General features: G+C 45.7%; 2 protein-coding genes across 7 annotated transcripts in view; one reads left to right on the top strand and one right to left on the bottom strand.

Annotated features, from left to right (window-relative positions):
* Positions 1–344: 344 nt before the first annotated feature.
* On the top strand, positions 345–12,827 carry Clec20a (C-type lectin domain containing 20A). The gene is made up of 7 exons (XM_047519991.1): positions 345–696; positions 2,110–2,175; positions 3,661–4,026; positions 5,099–5,197; positions 9,895–10,020; positions 10,787–10,866; positions 12,729–12,827. Exons 1-7 carry the CDS (start codon positions 345–347, stop codon positions 12,825–12,827), a joined length of 1,188 nt encoding a protein of 395 aa, XP_047375947.1.
* A 5,412-nt stretch (positions 12,828–18,239) lies between these two features.
* Rasal2 (RAS protein activator like 2) overlaps positions 18,240–21,358 on the bottom strand; it is a 364,280-nt gene continuing 361,161 nt past the window's right edge. For all 6 annotated transcript variants that reach the window (XM_047520359.1, XM_047520358.1, XM_047520357.1 and 3 more), the window contains one exon: positions 18,240–19,212. In XM_047520359.1, the coding sequence (XP_047376315.1) occupies positions 19,048–19,212 (165 nt within the window). In that variant the 3' untranslated portion in view covers positions 18,240–19,047. The remainder of the gene's footprint in view (positions 19,213–21,358) is intronic.

Genomic DNA, 21,358 nt, shown 5'->3' on the forward strand with positions numbered 1-21,358 from the left:
CATTTGACTCTGTGACTTGGTTTCCTCATTGCAAAGCAGGCACAGGGCTATTCTTGTTGGAACAATTCAGTGGGCACCCAGTGCAGGAAGGGTGAAGGAAGAGGGAGGTGACAATGGGAAATTGGGGAACTGAGGAATTGGGTGGGGGTGGCCAGCCCGCCCCAACAAGAGAACAGCTGTGCAGAGGCGGGGAGGCAGGCGAGGTGCGCTGGAGGCCAGAGGTGAGGGAGGACTGGCAGAAAAGAGGTGCAGGGTCCCGCTGTGGTGCCAGCTAAAAGCTGGGGACTGGGGCAGAGTGGGGCCGCCAAGCGGTGACAGCCTCTCTCGTTCCAGTCTCCCAGCTGATGAACAACGGCAAGAAGTTTTGCCGGGTGGATAAAAAACTGAGCTGGAGAGAGGCCATGAATTACTGCCGGGGTCATCACACGGACCTCGCCACCCTGCAGAGCATGAGCAGCATGGACAGCCTGCTGGCCATTAAGTCGCTCATCACGTCGACCCACGCCTGGATCGGCCTCTTCTTTGACGTGGACATTTCTGGCCCCCGCTGGTCCAGCGGCTCCGCCTTCACCGACCTGGGGTGGCTCAAGCTGCCTGCCCTTGGGAAGGGCATGTGTGTCACACTCTACTCTACTTACTTCCCCTCCCTGGGGGTCGACTCCTGCGCAGCCCAGAAGCCCTTCATTTGCTATGAAGGTGTGTTCAGATTCACGTTCGGAGCCTGGTCTCCTTCCTCCCAGATGTGGTGGGGGAGGGTGGCTCGGGGGGACTTTTACTGAGTTACTGCTGTTACCTTTTTTGCCACATGACCTCCTCTCTATGGCCTTAACTGCTCTACCCATCCCACATTCCCAAAACCCCATTAGAGAAACGGGTATAAATCAGGATAGAGAAAAAGATCCGGAATGTTCCACTGTGTCTCTTCCTTATGTTAATAAGGGATGTGGATGAGGAGAATCCATTTGCGCCTGAGCAGAACTGAGAGCAGAATTTAAGGTCTGCCCCTCCCAAGGTTTCTGGTCTGGTTGCTGGTGGAGGTGTGGAACAGCTACCCTTGCGGAGCTGGGTGAGCGGAACCAGCGCCTTTGGACATCTTTTCGGGAAGTCTGCCATCAGTTCACAAGGACATGGTGCTGGCTTTGGGGAGCAGCCCCCATCCTTGTCCTCCACCTGTCCTGTCTCTGTCCCTGGTAGCCCTGTCACTGACCCCTGTGGTCCTCGTGCTGAGATCATGCAGGGCGACGGCTGTAGACCAGTCGGCTCTTTCCTGATCAACAGGGCCAGTTTCTGCTTTTCTTCTCAGTCAGGGTTCAGCCCAACTCTGTGCCATCCTTTCCCTGCAAATAGGGGCATGGAGGTCAGCCTGCTGTAATTTCAAGTCGGGGCCACACCATGCCTGTCATGGGACCTGGAATCATTGCCTGTGGTGGCCTAGGGTTGGACTCTGGCTTCCTGGGAGAACACATTTCTCGGGGTGATGAGTGGGCCTGCAGTGAGGAGTCCCCGCAAAGGAAGACTGTAGGGGGTCTTCCCTGCTTCCTCCGTTGTCGTAGAACTCCGTCCAGACGTGTCCTGAGCCCACCCTCTTCTTCCTGGTTCTGCAGGTCACTGCCAATACGCGTGCCAATCACCGCTCTCTTCCGAGTCAGCCTGTTGCTGCTTCAGTCTGTTCTGTGCACACCGTGAGCTTTAGGGAACATAAATCAGATCACTGCCTTGAACGCATTCAGTAGGTCAGGTCCGCACAGCTCTTAGAAGACCACCCTACAGCCAAGCAGGCCCTGCCTGGCCTCTGCCTTCATCTCCCACCCATCCCACTCCCCAGACCCATACGGCTCCTTCCCACGCTGGTCCTGTGCCCTCGCTCTGCCCAGGCTAGGCTGGCTCCTTCTCCTATTCTTTTCAAGAGCAAACACCTGCTTATTTTATTGCTGCTGTTTTCCAGGGACATAGAGTAGGTGCCACACGATAGGAGCTCAGTGTATATTTACTGTCTGTCCAGCCTGCAGCTAGGCTTCTCTGGGCACAAACCTGGCACAGCTGGTGCCTGCAGACGCCTAGGCAGTCCTCACCCTTGCCCCGTAACTCAAGGTGTGTCTCTGTTTACAGACCCTGACGTAAAGCACCACGTCTCCGTGGAACCCTCTCTCAGCCTGGTCACCCTTCCAGAACAAGGTATACACACCTGCTCCATTTTCCCTTTTCTGCTCTGGACTCCGCTACCTGGCTGCATTCCCTCTGCTTCAGTACCCTGCCTGGTTGGCCACCGGCTCTGCTGTCCCCAGAGTGAAACCCAGGGAGGGGATTAGTGCCTTTGTTATGCAGATGGGTCCCCAGGGGAAGGTGGCTTGCTTAACTTGGGTGACTTGGGCAGTGCCTCTTTACACCCTGTGCATTGGCCTATCCATCTATGGAGGGTGATTTTCCCCTCTAATTTAAACCCCTTGGGTATTATTAACCTGGTGTTAAAAGTTTCTTTGTATCTGATAAAGAGAAATTCTGTGACAAAGTCATAATACAGTCGATCCATTACTTTGGGCAGTTGGTTCTCCCACGTTGCAGATAGGGATGGGCAGAGGGAAGGGTGCAGGCTTCCAAGGCGCTGGACCTGGGTTCGCGTCACATCTTGATCCTTAACCTGACGTGTTTGGGCGAGTCATGTCTTCCCTTGGCCTCCTTTCCCTCCTCCCTGAGATGCGATGACTGTCAGGACCACGGTGAGGATGTGAAGGAGGATGCAGGCCACACGCCTGGCTCCAGGTGCTTAGTGGAGGGTGACTTAAACAAATTAATTTAGATATGGAAAGTCTTAGGGAAATAGGCGAACTTGGGGTGAGAGGCCTGTGCAGGGGCGGCTGGGAGGCCTTATTTGAATGTTAGGATGTGGCTGCGGCTCCTGCAGACAGTGCTCCTTTGTCCAGGCCTCGGATCAACATCTCGGCTTGAGTCCCACCTCATCCTCTCCAGACTCGCCCCCGCGCGGTTATGGGGGCGTGAGGGATGGACTGCAGATGAGAAGGGCTGGCTGCGGGTGGCGCCTGGCCAGTCCAGTCTCGGGAAGGGGCTTCAGGTAGAGGCAGTGGTAGGCCGGTACCTTATCGGCTCCTGCTCTTCTGGTCTGTTGTGCACCAGGCTCACCTCTTCTCCCTGGCTCGCCTGACACTGGGAGCCCAGGCTCCTCTTACCGCCCCTCCGTCCTGCCTCTGTCCTGCCTCCACCTGAGACTCGGAGAGCCCTCGAGGCAGACGCAGCCCTGGAAATCACAAAGGAGGCCAACTTAGCTCCCTCCTAACTGTCCCCCAAACTGTAACTGCCGTTTTATTAAGTGCTAGGCCATTTAGATCCCTGGTTTCATGTGATCCTGACCTTATTATCCCCACTGGGCAGATGAAGAGTTCAAGACTTAAACTTAACTCACAGGGCCACAAGGTTAGAAGAAGAGCTCCCGATTCCTGCTCTCCTTAATGTTTCCCCCTAGCTCAGCCATGACATCTGTCCCATCCATTCTCCCAACCTGGTATTTAGGCAGTCTGTAAAACTGTGGTTTCCATCAAAATTAACGCTTGAGGACTGGGACCACAGCTCTGTCCAGGGGCAATGAAGGCTGGGCTTTCAGAGGTCCAGGACTTCAGGTCTGTGATCTCTGTTCTTTGCCCCCAGCTGAGATCCAGATTGGTGGACAGACCTTCACGAGATTTGAACAAGTAATGACGTGGACCTCGGCTCTGAAGTACTGTCGCAGCCACTACACAGACCTGGCCGACCTGCAGATGGTGACTGATGAGGCAGGCCAGAAGGCCCTGAAGTCCATCGCGAATGAGACTGAGGCCTGGATTGGCCTCTACTTCAATGCCAACACCAGGTCTCTGGACTGGTCCAGTAATCTGGGTGCCAGCGTCCCTAGCTGGCTGCTAGTGCCCAAGTTCGACGGAGGACTGTGTGCAGGACTCCGGGCCTATTCACAATACTGCCCCCAGGTTTATACAGTGGAGTGCTCTTCCCTGCAGCCCTTCATCTGCTTCTACGGTACGTGAGGAGGTCACTCCTATTGGCCTCAGTGAACTGAGGCTGAAATGAAACAGGGAAATGGGTCTACTTGGCAGCAAGAGACAATAAGGCTAGACCTAAGGGAGCACTTCCAGGCTTCGGGAATAACAATCCCAAAGCAGGCTCCTGAGATCCTTGTACTACAAACATGTAATGAGGCATTATTTTTTTAATTCTGGGGATGTTTAAGGAATGGAATAGAACCGATTGAGCCTTAGGACATTAGCAATTAGTAACAGCAGTGTCACTAGACAATGAAAAGGGTAAGAGCCTGGGCTTTGGAATCAGGTGGACCTCACCACTGTCTTGAAATAAGGGGGTCGCCTCTCTGAGCCTTTTTCTTCATCTGGGAAATGCACTTAACAAGCAGGATTGCGAGTCCCAGCTCCCAGGATGGCCTCGAGGGCTGAGCGAGGGACTGGACATGAAGGGCCTGGCCAGAGTAAGCACTCGGCAGTGACAGCTCAACGGCTGTCACTCTGAAGGGACGCCTGGCCTCTCCTGGTCTGTGATATAACACGCCTCCTCACAACAGGCTGCGCCCTCCTCCCCGCCCCTCCCCTCTCTTTATGGGTTTTTAGATGTAATCCACGCACCTTAAAACCCGCCCTTTCAAAACACACACCTCAGTGTTTTCCGTGGGCTCGCGTGGTCGTTCAGCCACACCGCTGCCCAACTTCAGGGCACTTTATTACCCTCCCCACACCCCCAAGAACGCCTTACCTGTTGGCAGTCACTCCCTGCGTCCCCCTAGCAAGCCCTCGTCTACCTTCTCCTGGGGGACTGACCTATTCCTGGCTGTTCCTTTGGGTGTTCTGGAAATGATGAGGACCTTGATCCTTACCTGTAAAATATGTAAGGACCTCTTGACTGTTGTGAGGACAGGAGATGGCGTGGGGACCCCTCCCAGTGACACACACACAGTATGCAATAACTGTGCCCTCGTAGGTCTGGCTGCTATGACAGGAGGACACCCCTGGGTTCCCAGTGTGACTTCTCATGGGCTGGCAGAGAGACCCTGTCCTCATGCTCATGCTCTGTTCTCCTGCAGACCCTTCCACTGGACACCGGGAGTCGGCAGAAATGCCTCAGCTCCTTCCTGCTTCCTCCTTCCGTGTTTCTGAGGGGACCACTCCCAGGCCGAGCCCAGGTGCTTTGAACCTGTTCCTGACTGGATCTGGAGGCCTCCGGGCCTAGGGAAGTAGGGAAGATGACCTGCACGCAGTAGCCCAGGGTGGGGCCGAGGGGACTCACCAAGAAGGGCCAGTGAGGGACCAGAAATGAGAGGAGCCACCTGGGTGGCAACCCAGGGCCACTTACGCAACACTGCTGGGTCATCCAGGGATGGGGAAGGAGAACTTGGTCAAGATCAACCCTCCTTCTCCTTGAACTGGACATCTGGGCTCGTAGCTCCAGGGCCAGGGGACCCACGAGAGGCTGTGCAGTGAGGTGAGGTGGACCAGGCCCAGGAGGGAGGCTGAGCAATGACTGGAGAGAAGTCATCACAGAGACTTTGAGATGCAGCCCCAGAGCGGGAAGCACGATAGAGGTGCCTGTCGAACTGCCTTCAGATCCTCTGTGGGGAGAGAAGATGAGAGACGGGGACATACGGGGACGCAGCTGTGAGCGACAGTGGCAGTCATTCCTACAGCATTTTTAAATTCCTGAAACATCATAGCTATCACCTCACCTGGCTTCCCCAGAGTTCTGAAGTGGACTAGGATAATTGAGGGCAAAATTACAGTTTTCCCGGTTTCCTTACAAACTCCACATCACAGGGAGGGCACAGGGAAGTTAGGGGACTTGATCAAGGTCAGAGTCTTCATTAGTTCACTCATTAAAACATTTAAAAATGGTGATGGAGCCAGCCTGAGCCCAGCAACCCGGGAGGCTGAGGGTGGCAAATTCAAGGTCATCCTTAGTGACTTAGCAAGGTGCTAAGCAACTTAGAGAGACCCTGTCTCAAACAAAACAAAACAAAAAACAAAAAACAGAAACAAAAACAGAAGGCCTGGGGATGTGGCTCAGTGGTAAAGCAACCCTGATCCAATCACCAGTACCAAAACCAAAAGCAAAAACCAAACCACCACCACCACCCAAACTCACAGCCAGTTGGGAAGAGGTGTAGTCACAGGTGTGGTGGGACACGGGGAGAGCCTCCCAGCTCCCCAATTGGGCTACCCAATCTTCTGGAGGGTGATCTGACCACTGGGTGAGGAGACACCGGCTTGCAAGGCCCAGGGGAATCGGGTGGCGACTGCAGCCAGGAGCTGCTGCTCGTGTGCTCGCACGTCGGGGGTTGTGGTACAGAGGGTCCTTTCCCTGCAGAAACTGCCCGAGAGCCCGTCTTCCTCTCATCCACCATCCAGCCTGGCACCCACCTGGTCGTCCCAGGCCCTCTGCCTGCTTGGCTGGCCCTGGTGGGGACGGGAGGCACTGCTGCTCACACCTGCCTTTGAAGGGTGGCACCTCCAGGCATGGAAGCAGCACAGGCCTGACATGGCTTCTTCCCTCCACTCTTTGCTGGGCCCGCTGTGCCAGGAGCAGCCCCGGCCTGTGGCTGGGTCCTTGAAAGGGGTCCTGGGCTCAGCTGATCCCATAGAAGTCTTCTTTTTCTCTTGCCCTAGGGACCAGCTTGGGCCACGTGGGTGCCTTGCAGGGCCTGGTTACAACGGAGTGGCCACAGCAGCCAGGGAGCCTGCAGCTCACCACGAATGGTCCCGGCACCAGAGACCCCTATGCTCCCACCTCAGCCAGCCCCATGATGACCCAAGGGACAGCTGCACCAAGCCCTCTGGCAAACCCAACGCCACCAGGGGTTACCTCAGTTCCCCAGGAGGGGATCGGGATCCCATTGGTCACTGCCCAGAGTATGTCCTCCAACTTTGTGCCTCTGTCACTGACCCTCACTGGTCCTGGGTCTCCGGGAAGGCCCTCTGTCCCACAGGAAGTGGCCAGGACGCCCCTTGTCACCACTGCAAGCACTCCTGCAGACCCCATGCCCTCAGGGGACTCTGCTATCCACGGTAGGCTTGCGACTCCACGTGAGGTGACTGAGGGCCCCTCACTAGCCTCCACCTGTGATGCCCCCTCTGCTTCTACATCAGCAGGTCCTCCAGGGCCCTCCACGTCTACCTGGTCGCCTGGCTCCAAGCCTCTGGGGAGCTCTCCAGGGGCTGAAGAAAGAACTTCAGCGGCGCCAGCCTCAGGGAACCCAGCAGAGTCCCAGAGAACAACTGTGCACCCTGCGTCAGCTGCCCCGAGTCAGGCTGCCCTCGTGAAGACAGGTGGGGGCCTGCCAGGAACCCAGACAGGTGCCCGCCAGCCTCGGGGGCGTGAGCACTCTGGCCTGGGTTGGAGGTCCTTTCCTGGGCTTCAGCAGCCAGACTCCAGGCTGGGGAGCTGAGGGCGGGAGTTGCACGCTAGGTCATGGTCAGCTGGGCTGCATTTCGGGTCTCTTTACGGGCGATCCAATTTGGCCAGAGTCAGTTCGCCAGCCTATTTTTCCCCCGGTAATAATTTAGGATGGATATGCAGGTGGGGTAGGGAGATCTGGGAGAGAAACAATCAATTTTACCTGGAAGAGCAGGAGTCTGACAGTCAAGGGTTGGAACATTGGCGGTACTACTTACTGTGTGGCCTTAGGCAAGTTTTATAACCTCTCTGAACATTACTTCTCTCATCTTTAAAATAAGAAAAATGCCAGCGTTATAAAGGACCTCTCAGTCCCTGAATCTGGCAGACAATAAAAGGTAGTTATTACCATTTTAATCTCAGTTCACTAGTAACAGGTTTAATATTCTACCTTCTCCAACCCCTATCCTTACCTTACTCAATAGATGGGGCTAGCCTCATTCTCATTTTCTTACTTACACATGATCAGGAACAATCACAATTGTGAATTGTCAGTACTACAGAATGCCACAGGGCAGGGGCTGTTTTCTACTTCTTTTTATCTCTCCCTGCCTAGTCTGGTGTTTTGCACATGGATGACCTAATTCAAGAACCATTTCTTCAGTACCTGTTTTGAACAAGGCATTGAACTGTGTATACCAAGCTGAGGAGGACTTGTTTCCTGTTTTAATATAAAGTAGTAATTGGACAAAAGGTGCAATGAAGGATTTCACTGGCAGGAGTACCAGAAAGTTCTTTCTGGCACAGGCTAAGGCAGATAGCAAAGTGTGGTTTGGGGCTGTCAAGCAGTCTAATTTGATTGGGGAAAGGAGTTGCAGGGGACGAAGGAAAAGAGGTGGACTAGGGTCTACTTCTGCAACTGACTAAGCCAACAGAGGGTTTTACCAAGTGAGCAAAATGCTCGAATCTGTGGCTTCCAGAAGCAACGTGGTCATAATGACATGGGATGATGCTAGTGTTAGGATGCTAAGTGAAAAAAGCAGGATTCAAATTATACATACACTAGTGACAACAGTGCAGGAAACATCAACCAATGGTTAGAAAAAGTTTGGGAGCAAATGTGTGAAATGTCAACAGTGGTTATAGGCAGGGGATGAGGTGTCCCCTATTTCTATGTTTCTGAATTTTACAAATTTGTTCATTTATTGAAGAAAACTACAATGCTTTGGCTGGGGAAGGACGGCCTGCAGAGAGGAGGCCATCAGAAGGGGAGCGACAGGAGGTTGGGGGGAAGACTGGGGCCCCGTGTGGGTGAGTGGAACTTGGGCCTGATCTGGGGCTACCGCCAGGGAATCACTTTTACACTGTTCAAAAGTGACACTAATCAAAGAAATACCAACACAGACACCTTTTTTTTTTTTTTTTTTTTTTTAAAAAGCACAGGTCACTAAATCATAAAAATGCAGATTTTAAAAAAGATACATTTTAAAAACTCTTTAAAAATTCTTTTTTTTACCTACCAATTTGGTAAAGATTTGAAAGGGTGGTGATGCTGATCAGAACGTAGGAGAAACAGCTCGTCAACCCTGTAGGCTTGGTATAAGCCAGTGCTGCCCCTCGGCCAGAGGGTGTCAGTTTTGAAATGTGCATGACTTTTCCTACTGAAATTCTGCCCTGGGAAATAAGAACTGAAGGTGCAGCCATGCACGCACACCCTCCACACGGGACTGTTTGTCATGGCATTGTTCATTACAGAGAAAAATCAGGAACCACCTAATGTCCACTGAAAGCAGACTGGTTAAGTAAGTTATATTTGATAAAAAAATTGCAGCCTTTAAAAGAAATAAGGAAGGTCTATATGCATTCAAATGTTAAAATTCAATGTGTGAAAGACAGTTTATAGCAAACCGTATTGGTTGTTCCTAGGTTGGGTAAGGGGATAATTTGTAATAATACCATAAAACATTGGTATGTCCATATTTGAAATGAAAAAAAAAAAAAAAAAAAGTCACCTGCAAGGTAGCAACAGGTCTTTGGTGACTGACCATGGGAACAGTTTGGGGGGCAGTGGGTTAGGGTACCTCAGCGTGTGGCCAGCTATACAGGAAGAGGGGAGGATGCTGGGGAAGAGGCTGCGCCTGCTTTGGGGAGCTACCCCGATGAGGTATCAGGTGTCCCTGGCTGCCACGATGAGGCTGTGTGTGACTGGCAGATAACATAAGGGCACTGGGTCCCCTGGGCTGTGAACTACTGAAAGTGGTACTGAGGACAAAACTCATAATCTTGCTCAAGCCCTCCAGATCCTGACACTGGGGTGCTTTCTGAAAGACAATGGTCCAGCGGCTCAAGGGCTGTTATGGGAGCTTGCAGGGTGAGCTGAGGGGCGCTGGAGCTCGGCTTCCCACACAGGCGGCTGCCCTGGTTTCTGAGTCAGTGTCAAACGCCTTACTCCTCGCTGAAGTTGCAATAGGCCCTTATTTTCCCCTCGTCTAGCTGTGCCCAGTGTAGAGGGTGGCACTGAAAGAAGAGACACAGTTACTGCCAGTCAGGTCCAACATTTAAGCTCACTAACAACTCAGAAGCTAAAGAAAAAAACATCAGCACCAGCATCAGAAAACCGCCACGGTAACCAAGTTCCCACCCGAATAACTGAGCAGCTAAGTCAGGCAGTAGCCCCTTCCCCCAGGCTGTCAGGTCTTCTTGTGAAAGACAGCATGAAATGCTGGCAACAGGGACAGGAATAAAGATGGGGGTCTAGTGTCATCTCTAGTGACTACACGAACACTTGAGGGTAGTCTTCCTCACTTCCTGGTCTCTATTTCTATCTTCAACAGGGCACAGAAAAAATTACCCTGCCTATATCACAGGTTTGTTGTGAACACACCACGAGATACTTATGCAGAGGGACATTGTAAACTACAAAATGCCATTCAATTATAGCACCGTCCTTCTATGAGGGTGGAGTTCCTATGATGATTATGTTTGGCTCATGGCTGAAGGCTCAGCTTATTTAAAGGCTCAGAGAACTTCTCTGGAGTTTTCTGGGGTAAAGAGCCCCCAAGGAAGTATTTCCAGCACGGGGTGGAGCATTTCCTTAACAGATTAAAAGGAAGGTGAAAAATACAGAAGAGATGGAAACAAATCCAAATGGGAGGCCAGGTTACCCCCAGAGGGTGGGACTTTCCAGACACTCGTCAGATGGTCCTAATTGTGGCTGAGCCCTCTTCTGGTCTGCAGTTTCCCTTTTTTTCTTTCTGAACGCCTCAGTCACCACATTGTGTCTGTGGTATCCAAGGGCATTACTGACTGCTGTGAACTTGAAGTTTCAAATGGTTAGGAAATCTCCCCCGAACCAGGCAGCACTTTCTGTTTTCAGGTGCTTACTCTTTTGGAATCCTGAAAGCGGACTTTGCCATCTCAACTCTGACAGACCCAGAAGAGATGAAAGACCAATTTTTGGGAGAGGTGAGACTCCTGCCCTTTTCTAATTTTCATCAGTCAGATGACTTGACAGTGCAAGTTAATATTATCAAAACCAATGTATCTAGGGAAAAAAAAAACGATGGAAAAACAGCTCATTTTGTTCTGCCACCACTGATGTTCATGGTGACAGGTTGGTTATGTGCTAAGATGTTTCCAGATCTTTTTCTTAGCCTCTCCAACATATTTCCTGAGCTCTTTTTTTTCTCTCCTTTTTTTGGTCAAGACAGCCAGAAGGACCTGAATTCAAGTCTTGGCTTTACACTTATTTGTGTCACCTGAACAAGTAACTCAGTCTAAGAATTAGTTTCCTCATAAAATAGGAACTAACTCATATGGTTGATGTTATGATTGAATGATATATTCCATGCAAAGTGCTCAGCAAATTGTCTGGCACACATGTGTTGGTACTCAAAATATATTCTCTATTAATTATTGATATTACCATTATAGTGTCTGAATTTACTTTTGTTCTAGACCTTTTTCTTCCTGTTCTTTCAATATATTGTAGGATAGGAGATTGTGAGGAGGAATAACTGATCCTAAAATGTTGAGAGAAAAGTCTCAAACTGATTATTGAGCATGGCCTAAGGGAGCATTTTCAACTGTATCAGGTAATAATCATAGAACACCCAGCTGGAGAGCACCCTATAGATCATCCAGTCACTGGATATCATAAGCAAGGAAATGGACTGGCATTTATCTAGTAGCTTGTTGCAATTTATTCAAAGAAACAGCACCTACACAATTCACTCTAGAATTTCACAAAATTCTAGAATTTCTAGAAAGACCAGTAGTGTGTTTGCCTGTGCATGTGTGTGTACAGGCCAAGAGCAGAGATGGGGTGGGAGGGCTTATGGTGCGATCTGCTATGGAAAGAAAAAGTGCAAATCAGCATCTGATGAATTTCTTAGCAAAACTTCAAGTAATAAAAACTACAGGGCTCAGTATCGGAGCTATAAATTTAATAAATTTTGGGGGGGATGGGGTAGACAGCATTTTTATTCCTCAAGGTTGAATGTTCCTTATTGAGTCTTGGCCTGGGCCCTTAAGCCCTCTTTGGAAGGGTGTATTCACTGAAGATTTGGCGACAAACCAGAAGTCATCTACTTTCTGGTTTAAACTGGGGCCAAGGGGACAATTCCATCTTCTGGTCAGCTTTGTTGGAATGTATGTATTCCATTAATGGGAGAACCATGTTATAAGAGAGACTTTCTACCTCACAGATTTAAAGGATGGAATTGGCAGGGTCACAGTGTGTATATGTGGGGGAAGGTTAGATGTACATTATCAGTTTTTGCAACATTTAAAATTCCAAGTAGAAGTCATGGAAATACCTGTAACTGTCTTTTCCCTATTTCAGGAATGGAAAAAACAAAACAAAACATTCTAATAGATATCCCCACACAGTGCTTAAAGTTTGATTTGGATTAGTGGTCCCCAACTCTGGCCTAAGTTAGAATCCTGGAGAAGTTAAACAAACAAACAAAAAAACGCGAAAAATCTCAAAAAACTTCCTGATGATTTTGATGATCAGTCAGGATTGAGAACCATTAGTTTAATTATTTGTTTTATTCTTTGTCATCATCATTATTTTTTGCTAACAAAACTGATTTATGTACTTTTCCACTGGTGTTAAGTCCTAATGGCAAAAGGCAGGCAGCTGGAGGGAGGCTAAGAAAAAGAAGAGAAAAAGTTATGACAGGATGCAGAGAGTCTACCTGTGGGTGACGAGCACCAGGAGCACTGCACGAAGGCGTCAGGAAGATGCTGGGGTGCAATGTCAGGACCTTGTACTTTACCACTGAGCTCCACCCAGGCCTGTTTCTTTCTTTTTGATGTTTCAGATCCAAGAAGTCTTAGAGCTGATGTTAGGTCACGAGCAACTCAGACTGAAATGGGTCGCCTTAGAAGTGAACAAAGAGCAGCACAAGCCTATTGATTAGCAGTTCCTTTTAATGCGGTTTTCTCTGGATTTCCAGTGAATTTGAGTTTTTTAATTTCCAGAAGAACAGGGTTAGAAATAACTCAGGATATGTGAAGAGGCACAGACCTAAAACTTACACAAAAGAAAACTACACATGAAACCCGCATCCTTGGATTTTATAGAATTAAATAGGTAAGCAGGAGAAGATGGAAGTATTTGTGAACAATACCTTGAGAGTGACAGAAACAAGGACGAAAAGCCTGAACCAAACAACACAAATCCTGAAAACTAACTCCATTCATCTGAGGAATCTAAGAGAAGACAGGAGTGATTTAAGCAGGAACTGGAGGAAATTAATAGCCATAAATTATCAAAGAAATTAAAAATGTTTCAGAATGAAGAGCCCTCTAAGGGTGTTAACATATACAATGTACGTTAATGCTAGTTATTTGTCCATTATCTAAGAAGTAGTTTCTTTTTTTAACCTGTAGGCTGGGAATTTCTAAGGCACGTTATTCCTAACATTAAAATATTTCTTCAGAATAATGTTCCCGCACACATTTTCATTCTTGTTTTGTTCATGTGTCCTAAGAACTCAGATGCCTGTTAGAAGTAAGATAGTAATATGTCAAATACAGTAGCAACTTTAGTCTGAAATGTTTAAAGTTAAAGTTTATTTGTATTCTTTGTAGGAATATCAATAAAAGACCTCAAACGTATCTATATCTGTACATGTACAAGAACCATCAAAAATTATTCACAGAACAAAAATAAATCTTCTTTAGAACAAACCCAGGTAATGAAATGCAGATATGGATCTCACATATGGAACAATCTAAGTGCTACTTAGCACAAAAATATGGCTTTAAAAATAAAATAAAATCTCGGGTTTTGTTTTTCTAAGGTGTAGTTCTCTTTCTTGAAATAAAAAATAAATTATTTAGAGCTATCATTGTAAAATATTCATGTGTATTAACACGTTCTTATTAAGGCCCTGGAGATGAAAAATAAAATCAAATTTAGAAGGTAAATTAATTACAGGTGTGATCTAGGTAAATGTGCTGCTGTCTGTTTGAGTTGATTTCACTATAACTAAGAAATATCTAAGCACCAGTCAAAATTTAACCTTTACTATTTACTTTAGTTTTGCTGCCGGATAGTGGTAATTGAGTCGATTAGTATTTGACCTTTTGGTGAATTGGGAATTGGAATTTTCCCTTGGGTGCTTGCAGATGACATAAATATGGTATTTATACATAAGTATTTGTATCCCTACACAGATGATGGAGGCCCCTAAAACAGCTTCTGTGGAAATCGCCACTGCACCAATAGATAGATCTGGTTTTAAGTCCCAAACTATACAAACTTCCTAGGGAAACAATAAAGGACATTTGAATGAAAAATATCAACTGAGTAGGAAATTAAAATGCATGCTGAAATGTGGGCCAAAACTGTCACTTTTTTTCCTTGGGTGGCTCAGTGCATTTGCCAAGCCCAGTTGGGCTGGATACAAACATACTAGATTTTAAATGACCCAGGAACCAAAGCTACTTCTTTCTGTATCCTACTCTCAGATCAGTGATATTCAAATTTCTTTCCTTAACTCCCTGTGGTATCAATAATGATATCTGGGGTTCTTGAGACAATGTCAAACCAAACCAAGTTCAAGTCACTTTAACTTATATATACATATAACACATATAGTACATTTCTAAGAGAACTGAGTGACTGTCATAAAATCTAATAAATGAGAACATAAAATCTAAAAACTCAAGAAAGTTTGGAAATCACTGGTCTATAAAATACATTAACATTCATAAAAAGGAAGCCCTAGGAATTGTGTTTTCTGTAGGTGTGCACCTTATCTATGAAACTGCCTTTCTATAACTGACGTATTTTAGGAGTGGGCAGGGCTACAGATCCTCCTGTGTCCTGGACTTCTGGCTACTGAGCAGACTGCTATGCATTACTCCTGCTCTGGATCAGGTGTCTTCCTTGGGTTCTTTCTCATGAGATATTTATTCTATTTCATGCAAATTTCATCACTTTTGTCCTTTCAAAACTCAAGAGCATTCATAACTGGGTCATGACAAGAACAGAACACTTCTTGAACTAATAACAATCATTCAAAGATGAAAAGAGACTATTTAAAAATTCAACACCTGAACATGTCTTGCTTTTAAGAAACTAGCATAAGTCCTTTCAACTGACATATTGATAAGAAAAAATGAAATATTTCAGGTAAAGGGTAGGAAGGCAACTATTCCTGGGGCCAGCAAGGGAATTCACTACTGGACTTGAGAAAGGGAAGGGGAATGAAGAAGAAAGTCCTTTTGGCTTTCTACAATCTGTAGAAGGCAGACTCCAAAAGTGCAGCTGAAAAAGCATGAGGCTGAAAATGTATGAACCACCAATCCACAATCTGGAGCCACTGGGTCTGATGCGATGTCAAGTCTGGGGTTCAGTCATGAGAACTAGACTGACAGGACCAAGGTAACCTTGAAGAGATTTGCATCCTCCAGCTCAGCCCGTACGGTCTCCAGGAACTCCAAAGTGGAGCTGACAACTACTAAATCTGGATGCAAGCCTAACAAATACTGATGTAAACTCGATACCAGTTGTTTTTCTCGGGGACTTCCAAACAAGAACTCTACTCCCTGTTTGGTGTACTCCCGAGGACACAATGAAAGCCAGGGGTCTATGGAACCACCAATCCACAAAAAAGGCTGTGGACAGTAAGATCTGAGAAGTTTTCTTTGTAAGTCAAGTGCAGGCTCAAGGGCACAGAGTTAACACCTAGGACAGTCTTAGACAGGAAATCTTACCTTTTTTTTACTGGCCAACCCCATCACAGAGAATGGTGGAAGCAGACCAGTCAGAAAGGTAATTCTGGCCAACGTGATATCAAGAGAAAAGCAAAAAGCTATAGCAGCTTGATGACCTCATTTTGTAGACAGCCCTAGACCCAAACAGTACTTTGATGATAGCGCCTAGAACACAGTAAGTACTTGAGTGCTTGTTATAGTTATGTAGTTATAATCTCCTTCCTGCCATGGCTTTTATTGCAGAGGCTCAGAGAAGAACAATGGCCCTATGGAAATGCAACTCTTTTTGCTGCTCTGGTCTGAAAAACTTATTGCTCCAGTGATACGAAAGGGAAACATGAAGCTCTTTGCCTGAGTCCTATTAACATTTTCCTTGCTACTGGCCAAGTGGGGTCATTACCTAGATAAGCACTTTACAAGCACTTCACCTGGATTCCAAATTCCATTCAACCCTGGTACATCCTTACCCTACCAAGTGACGAGACACTGAAGGAAACGGAGTGCTAAACAGTAATCTTAATCCATCAGCTTCTCTTCAACGACACACCTCCTTCCAGCAAAACAAAGATCTGTGTCGATAAGGGCTGAAGAAAAGTCAATTAACAATACCCTAATAAAGATTATGGTCTGTTATTGCCTTTTTCCATACCTAAAAAACAATCTTTAAGAATAAATTCTGGATTATAGCTTTTCTAAAGAAGTATTCATAAAAATATTTGGATAGGAGTAGGCTCAAAGGATAATCTAAAATTTAACATCTAATAACAACTTATTATTATCATTATTATTTTTAAAGTTTCTTCTCTTCATTTACGATAACCTGACAGTAGAGGGCTGCATAATCTGTCCAAATGTTTTGGGCACTGAGTTGACCAATGCACACTGCCCTCTAAGGAGGTCCCAGAATGCTAACAAGATATGTTGCATTTATTGAAAACAAGCTTAGTTTTTGTGTCTCCTTCCAACCCTCAATGTAATTTTATCAGCCTATTGTAATCTGTAACCAACCCTTGAAGAGCTTCCAAATCTTAGTACAAGACATCACCCTTGTTACATACTTAAGACCATCAAAATGACAACCTATTTTACCAATTTTTCTGCAGCACAATTGAAGACTTTTTACAAAGAATGGATTAAACATTGCTAGAGCTGAGAAAAAGCCAAAATCAAGAACAGATCTGCATTTACATCCACCCTCATCCAACAAAGGGCACTACTTCAGAACTGGCAATCTTTTTTCCAATTGAGTGATTTTGAGCACAGTGTACCCCCAGATTGGAGGAAAGAATTAATTTATAAAAATTAATAAAGATTAATAAAATACCCAAGTGCCAAACAGTTGGGCATGAAATCTGCAGTTCTTCTAAGCACAGTGAAAAGCTCCTGGTAAGATCTCTGCCTGGAAGAAACAGGGGTTGTTATGAAGAAAACTATTTTAAAAGGTATGAGTTGGGGGGTGGGGGAGGTTCTGGTGAGGTTGCTGAATTACAAAATCCAATACAAAGATCCACCTGAGAGAGTAGAGTTCAGGAGTTGGAAGGCAAGCCCGGGACCCAGGGGAAAAGAAGGCTTGGTGTCTAAGCCTGGGCTTCAGTCAAGAGGCACTACACCTGTTCTCTCATTCCCTTATAAGCTTTCTATTATATAACAACACTCACTCCATGCATGTCTCCCTTGGTCTTTTTCTCTCTCCTCCCTTTTTTCTTTAAAAACTCTTTTTTTCTTAAAGTTTGCAATTTTAAATAACATTAACTTATTTGAAAAACGCTGTTGCTTTCTCAATATAAAACAACAGTTTAGATCTTGCTTAAAGAGATTCAAGACTCTTTTAACATTATATCTGTACATCTGACAGTGTAGAAGGTATGAACGTTTCCTATTTGTGCAATTATATGTACACGTGTGTGTATATATATGTATATACGTATATATAATGTCTGCTTAACATGTAACATTCCATACTTCTGGCAATCTAAGTTGCATTCCAGATGAAATTTCGCACCTCCGGAAAAAACGAAATCCTTTTCTATGACTTTTAATCTGTCATATAATAAAGCTGTGGAGGACAAATGTTGAAACTGGGTCTTTACTGCCCAATTTACAAGAACACAGGAATAACTAGTGGAATATGCCATTCTAACACTTCCGATTTTCTTCCCTTTCCCTCCCTCCCTTCCTTCTTCTTCTTCTTTTTTTAAACACGACTAATCACTATTAGGAGAGATTCTTCATATTCAGATTTCCCTTCCAAATTTTACTGAGGAAGAAGAAGCAATTTAAAAGTTAAAGATTAAGTTACCTTGCCCATAGATTTGCTAGTATAATGAATAAAATCTTTATCCTAAACAAATTACAAAAAGAAAAAAAAAAACATTTGAAACAGGAAATATTCTGCAATTTCTGCTATGTTGTAGTTAGCCCTTTTCTGTGTGGAAAAAAGGGTGTTTATCTTGAATGGCTTAAGAACAGCGTATCTGAAGAACCTCTCCGAGGGAGAGTAATCCCTGTTGGTGACTGCTGACTGCTCCCACCCGGGAGGAAAGGGCAGTGGACATGTGAAGATGAAGATGGGATACAGACACACAGGTATTTAGTTTTACAAACTCTAAAGAGGAAAAAGAACACCCTTTATTACAATAGGAGAAAAAATTAAAAAGCCCCATATCTAAAACAGAAAATGTCCATCTGTTGTAGACAGAGGAAATAAACATTGACAGGAGTTCAACAGAAATCACTCCTGAAGTCCAGTTGTGACGCAGCTGCTTTTATCTGCATCCTCTGAAACAGCAAACCCCAAATCAGATTAACTGCCCAACAGAACCATCTTGGTTGCTTAGTGGCATAAATTACTGTTTTGTATGGATCTTGGTATTTGCACGTTTTCCTAAAAGGTGAGGGACCAGAGTGGGGTTTTTAAACTGGCAGATGAATCCCTGAAAAAACTCATTCTGACGAAGTCCTATTGCACTCTATGTGCTTCTATCAGACGGACACTTGGGCTCTACCTACTGAACCCACAGGCTCATTTTTTACACACACAGTTCCTACTTTTCCTCCTCTAACAACTGCAGTGCTTTCAACAAGAGGAAAACAATAATAAAAATAGTAATAATTAAAAAGGTAATCTACATTATTAATTTCCTTTTGGTATATTACAGTGCTATTTTCTGTACATGGCCCAGAACTAAGTTCCCTATGTACACAGAGACATGGAGGGGAAGTATTGACCTTGGAAGTCTTCGCATTATGCCCTGAAAGACAAGGTTCCTTTCTTCATTTATGAGTTTCTCACCACATTGCCATTTTGAAGTAGCAACATTCTGTAAACCCGGAGGGGCTGGGTAAAGCACTGGGGACAGGAGAGCTGGTAAATTTCCTTCTGTCTCCTTCCACAGTCTGCATTCACAAAGTCCATCAGCAGCTGCTGTTTTTGAATTCACCATTCTCCGTGATGGAAAGCTTCGTGGGGTTGGTGGGGGAGATGCCATTGCGGACCTGCATGCTGTACCGCTCCTTCACCTGGGTCAGTGCGCTCATCAGTCTGGTGTTGGCTGAATCCAGGGACACGATCCGTTTTTCCTACAACACAATAACCATGGCTTTATTCAGGCTACATGGAGGAAATAATGGCCTTTCTTTACTGAATGACTAGTCCAGTGCTTTCTCTCACACAGCAGTACGCATGGTGCTTCCCAAATAAATGGAACGTCTCTGCCTCTTTCTGCACACTGGTTAGGTTCGGCTGCCTCTCTTTTCTCTTTATTTTTCTCCTCTCTTTTCCCCTTTCACAATAGCAAGACTTAATCTCTTGGAACACTAGGTTGTCCTGTACAATGGACACCAAGTGTTTCTTCGTATTATACAAATGAGGTGTCATGTTGCTTTATTGTGTTTTAAGCACTTTTGATCAAAATTAAAACATGGAAATTAGGCGGCAAAGAAAGAAGCACCAGAGGTTTCATTTCACAGAAGAGAAGTGCATGTGGTCTATGGGTTCTGACTCCCCACAACCCCACCAAAGGGCAGACAGTCACATTTGAAAGAATTCCCATTGTGCTCAAAATTAAAACAACACGTGGTGGCAGTTTAAAATCACCGACAAGGTGAGGATGCAAGAGCAAGAGGAGATAAAAGCAGCCAAAGCTCAGACCAAGGAGTTATTTCAATATGGGGAGGGAGAAGTGGCCAAAGGGGGATGCTATAAACATGACACATGAGAACAGACAGAGAACACGGGCTCCTAGACCCATTCCAGCTCAGAGTCATTCCAGGAAAGCTGTCCAGTATGGAGAATGCTTTCGTGTTACTTTGGAGTCTCTGAAAAAATAATGCCTTAGAATCAGTATTTTAGAACCAAGGGTTGTTGAATACACACACAATAAAACCAAGGGGTGAGGGGGAGAAATGTCAAAAAATTTAAAGAAAAAAGAAAAAAATAAGAAAGTTAATTTAAAGAAAAGTAGGACCAGCTAAGTTTTCTTTAAAAAAAAAAAAAAAAATCTCATCAAATATCAGCCTCACAAATATCAGGGGAGACACTCATCTTAGCTTCAGCAGTTAGGCACAACATCCCAGAAACTTCTTAACATGAATCCATCATTTTCAGAAAACAAGCTCACAGAGAAGGACAGTCTTTACCAATGCTCATGAAATTAAAAGAAAAGCGCTCAAGAGGAACAACCCTAAAGCCAAAAGCAGCTTTCCTATTCCAAGTTTTTGTTTTTTAATATTTAATTTTAAAAAATTTGCCCAGGAAAAAGCATGGTAAACTTGAGTCATAGTAAGGTTCAGAGAGAAGGCAGGAGGGTTGAGGGTTGCTCTTGTTCCTTGCTATAAAAGCAGTAGCTACGATGGCCACTAATGTAGCTCTGCTCCACCGGGACACAGGTTACCAGGAACAAGCAGAGTGAACACCACTGCCTTGGGGGGAAATTCTGGGTGAACCCCAGATAACTATGGCACCAAGTAATGTTTTCCCTTCATCTCCTACTCTGCTGGGGGAGCAGGAACCTGTGTGGCAGCAGTGCTCCTAGTAATAGTTTCAAAAGTGTGAAGAAAAAAAAAAAACCCAAACCCAAAACTTCCCACTTATGATTGCCTTTAAAAAATTCCTTTCCCTGACAGAGAAGTGGAATGGTAAATGTAAAATCAGCATTGTTGCTGGGTGCAGTGGCGCATGCCTGTAATCCCTGTGATCCAGAAGGCTGAAGCAGGAGGATCCCAAGTTCAAGGACAGCCTCAGCAATTTGGTGAAAGCAGGTTTCAACCTTAAACAAACAAACAAAAAGTCTGGCAATGTAGCCTTGTGATAAAGCACCCCTGCTTTCAATTCTCAGTACCAAAACTAAAGAAAAAAGAGAAAAAAAGGAAAAGAAAAAATTAGCATTTTAACTAACTACTAATCTCTTGTAAGACACTTTTTTATTTTGGAAAGGTAATTCATTTTAAGGACAGAAAAAACTCAAATAACAAAAGATATATATGTCTTTAAAAAAAAATTCAAAAAGTATAGCCAGTGGAGTTTCCTGGGAAAACAAGTACAGATCTTTTAAAAGCCAACAGGTAAGGCCTGGCCAGTGGTACCAGAAAACAAGAGGTAGTGACAAATAAGCCCTGCTTCCTAACCCCCTCCATGGGAAGGAATGATCTCTGTAGTAGATTAGAAGGCCCAGAACTAAGGAAAGCAAGATATTCCAGGTTTCATCCCCGCCACCAAAAAAAGAAA

The sequence above is a fragment of the Sciurus carolinensis genome, chromosome 12 (genome assembly GCF_902686445.1).
Source record: "Sciurus carolinensis chromosome 12, mSciCar1.2, whole genome shotgun sequence".
Taxonomy (NCBI): Eukaryota; Metazoa; Chordata; class Mammalia; order Rodentia; family Sciuridae; genus Sciurus; species Sciurus carolinensis.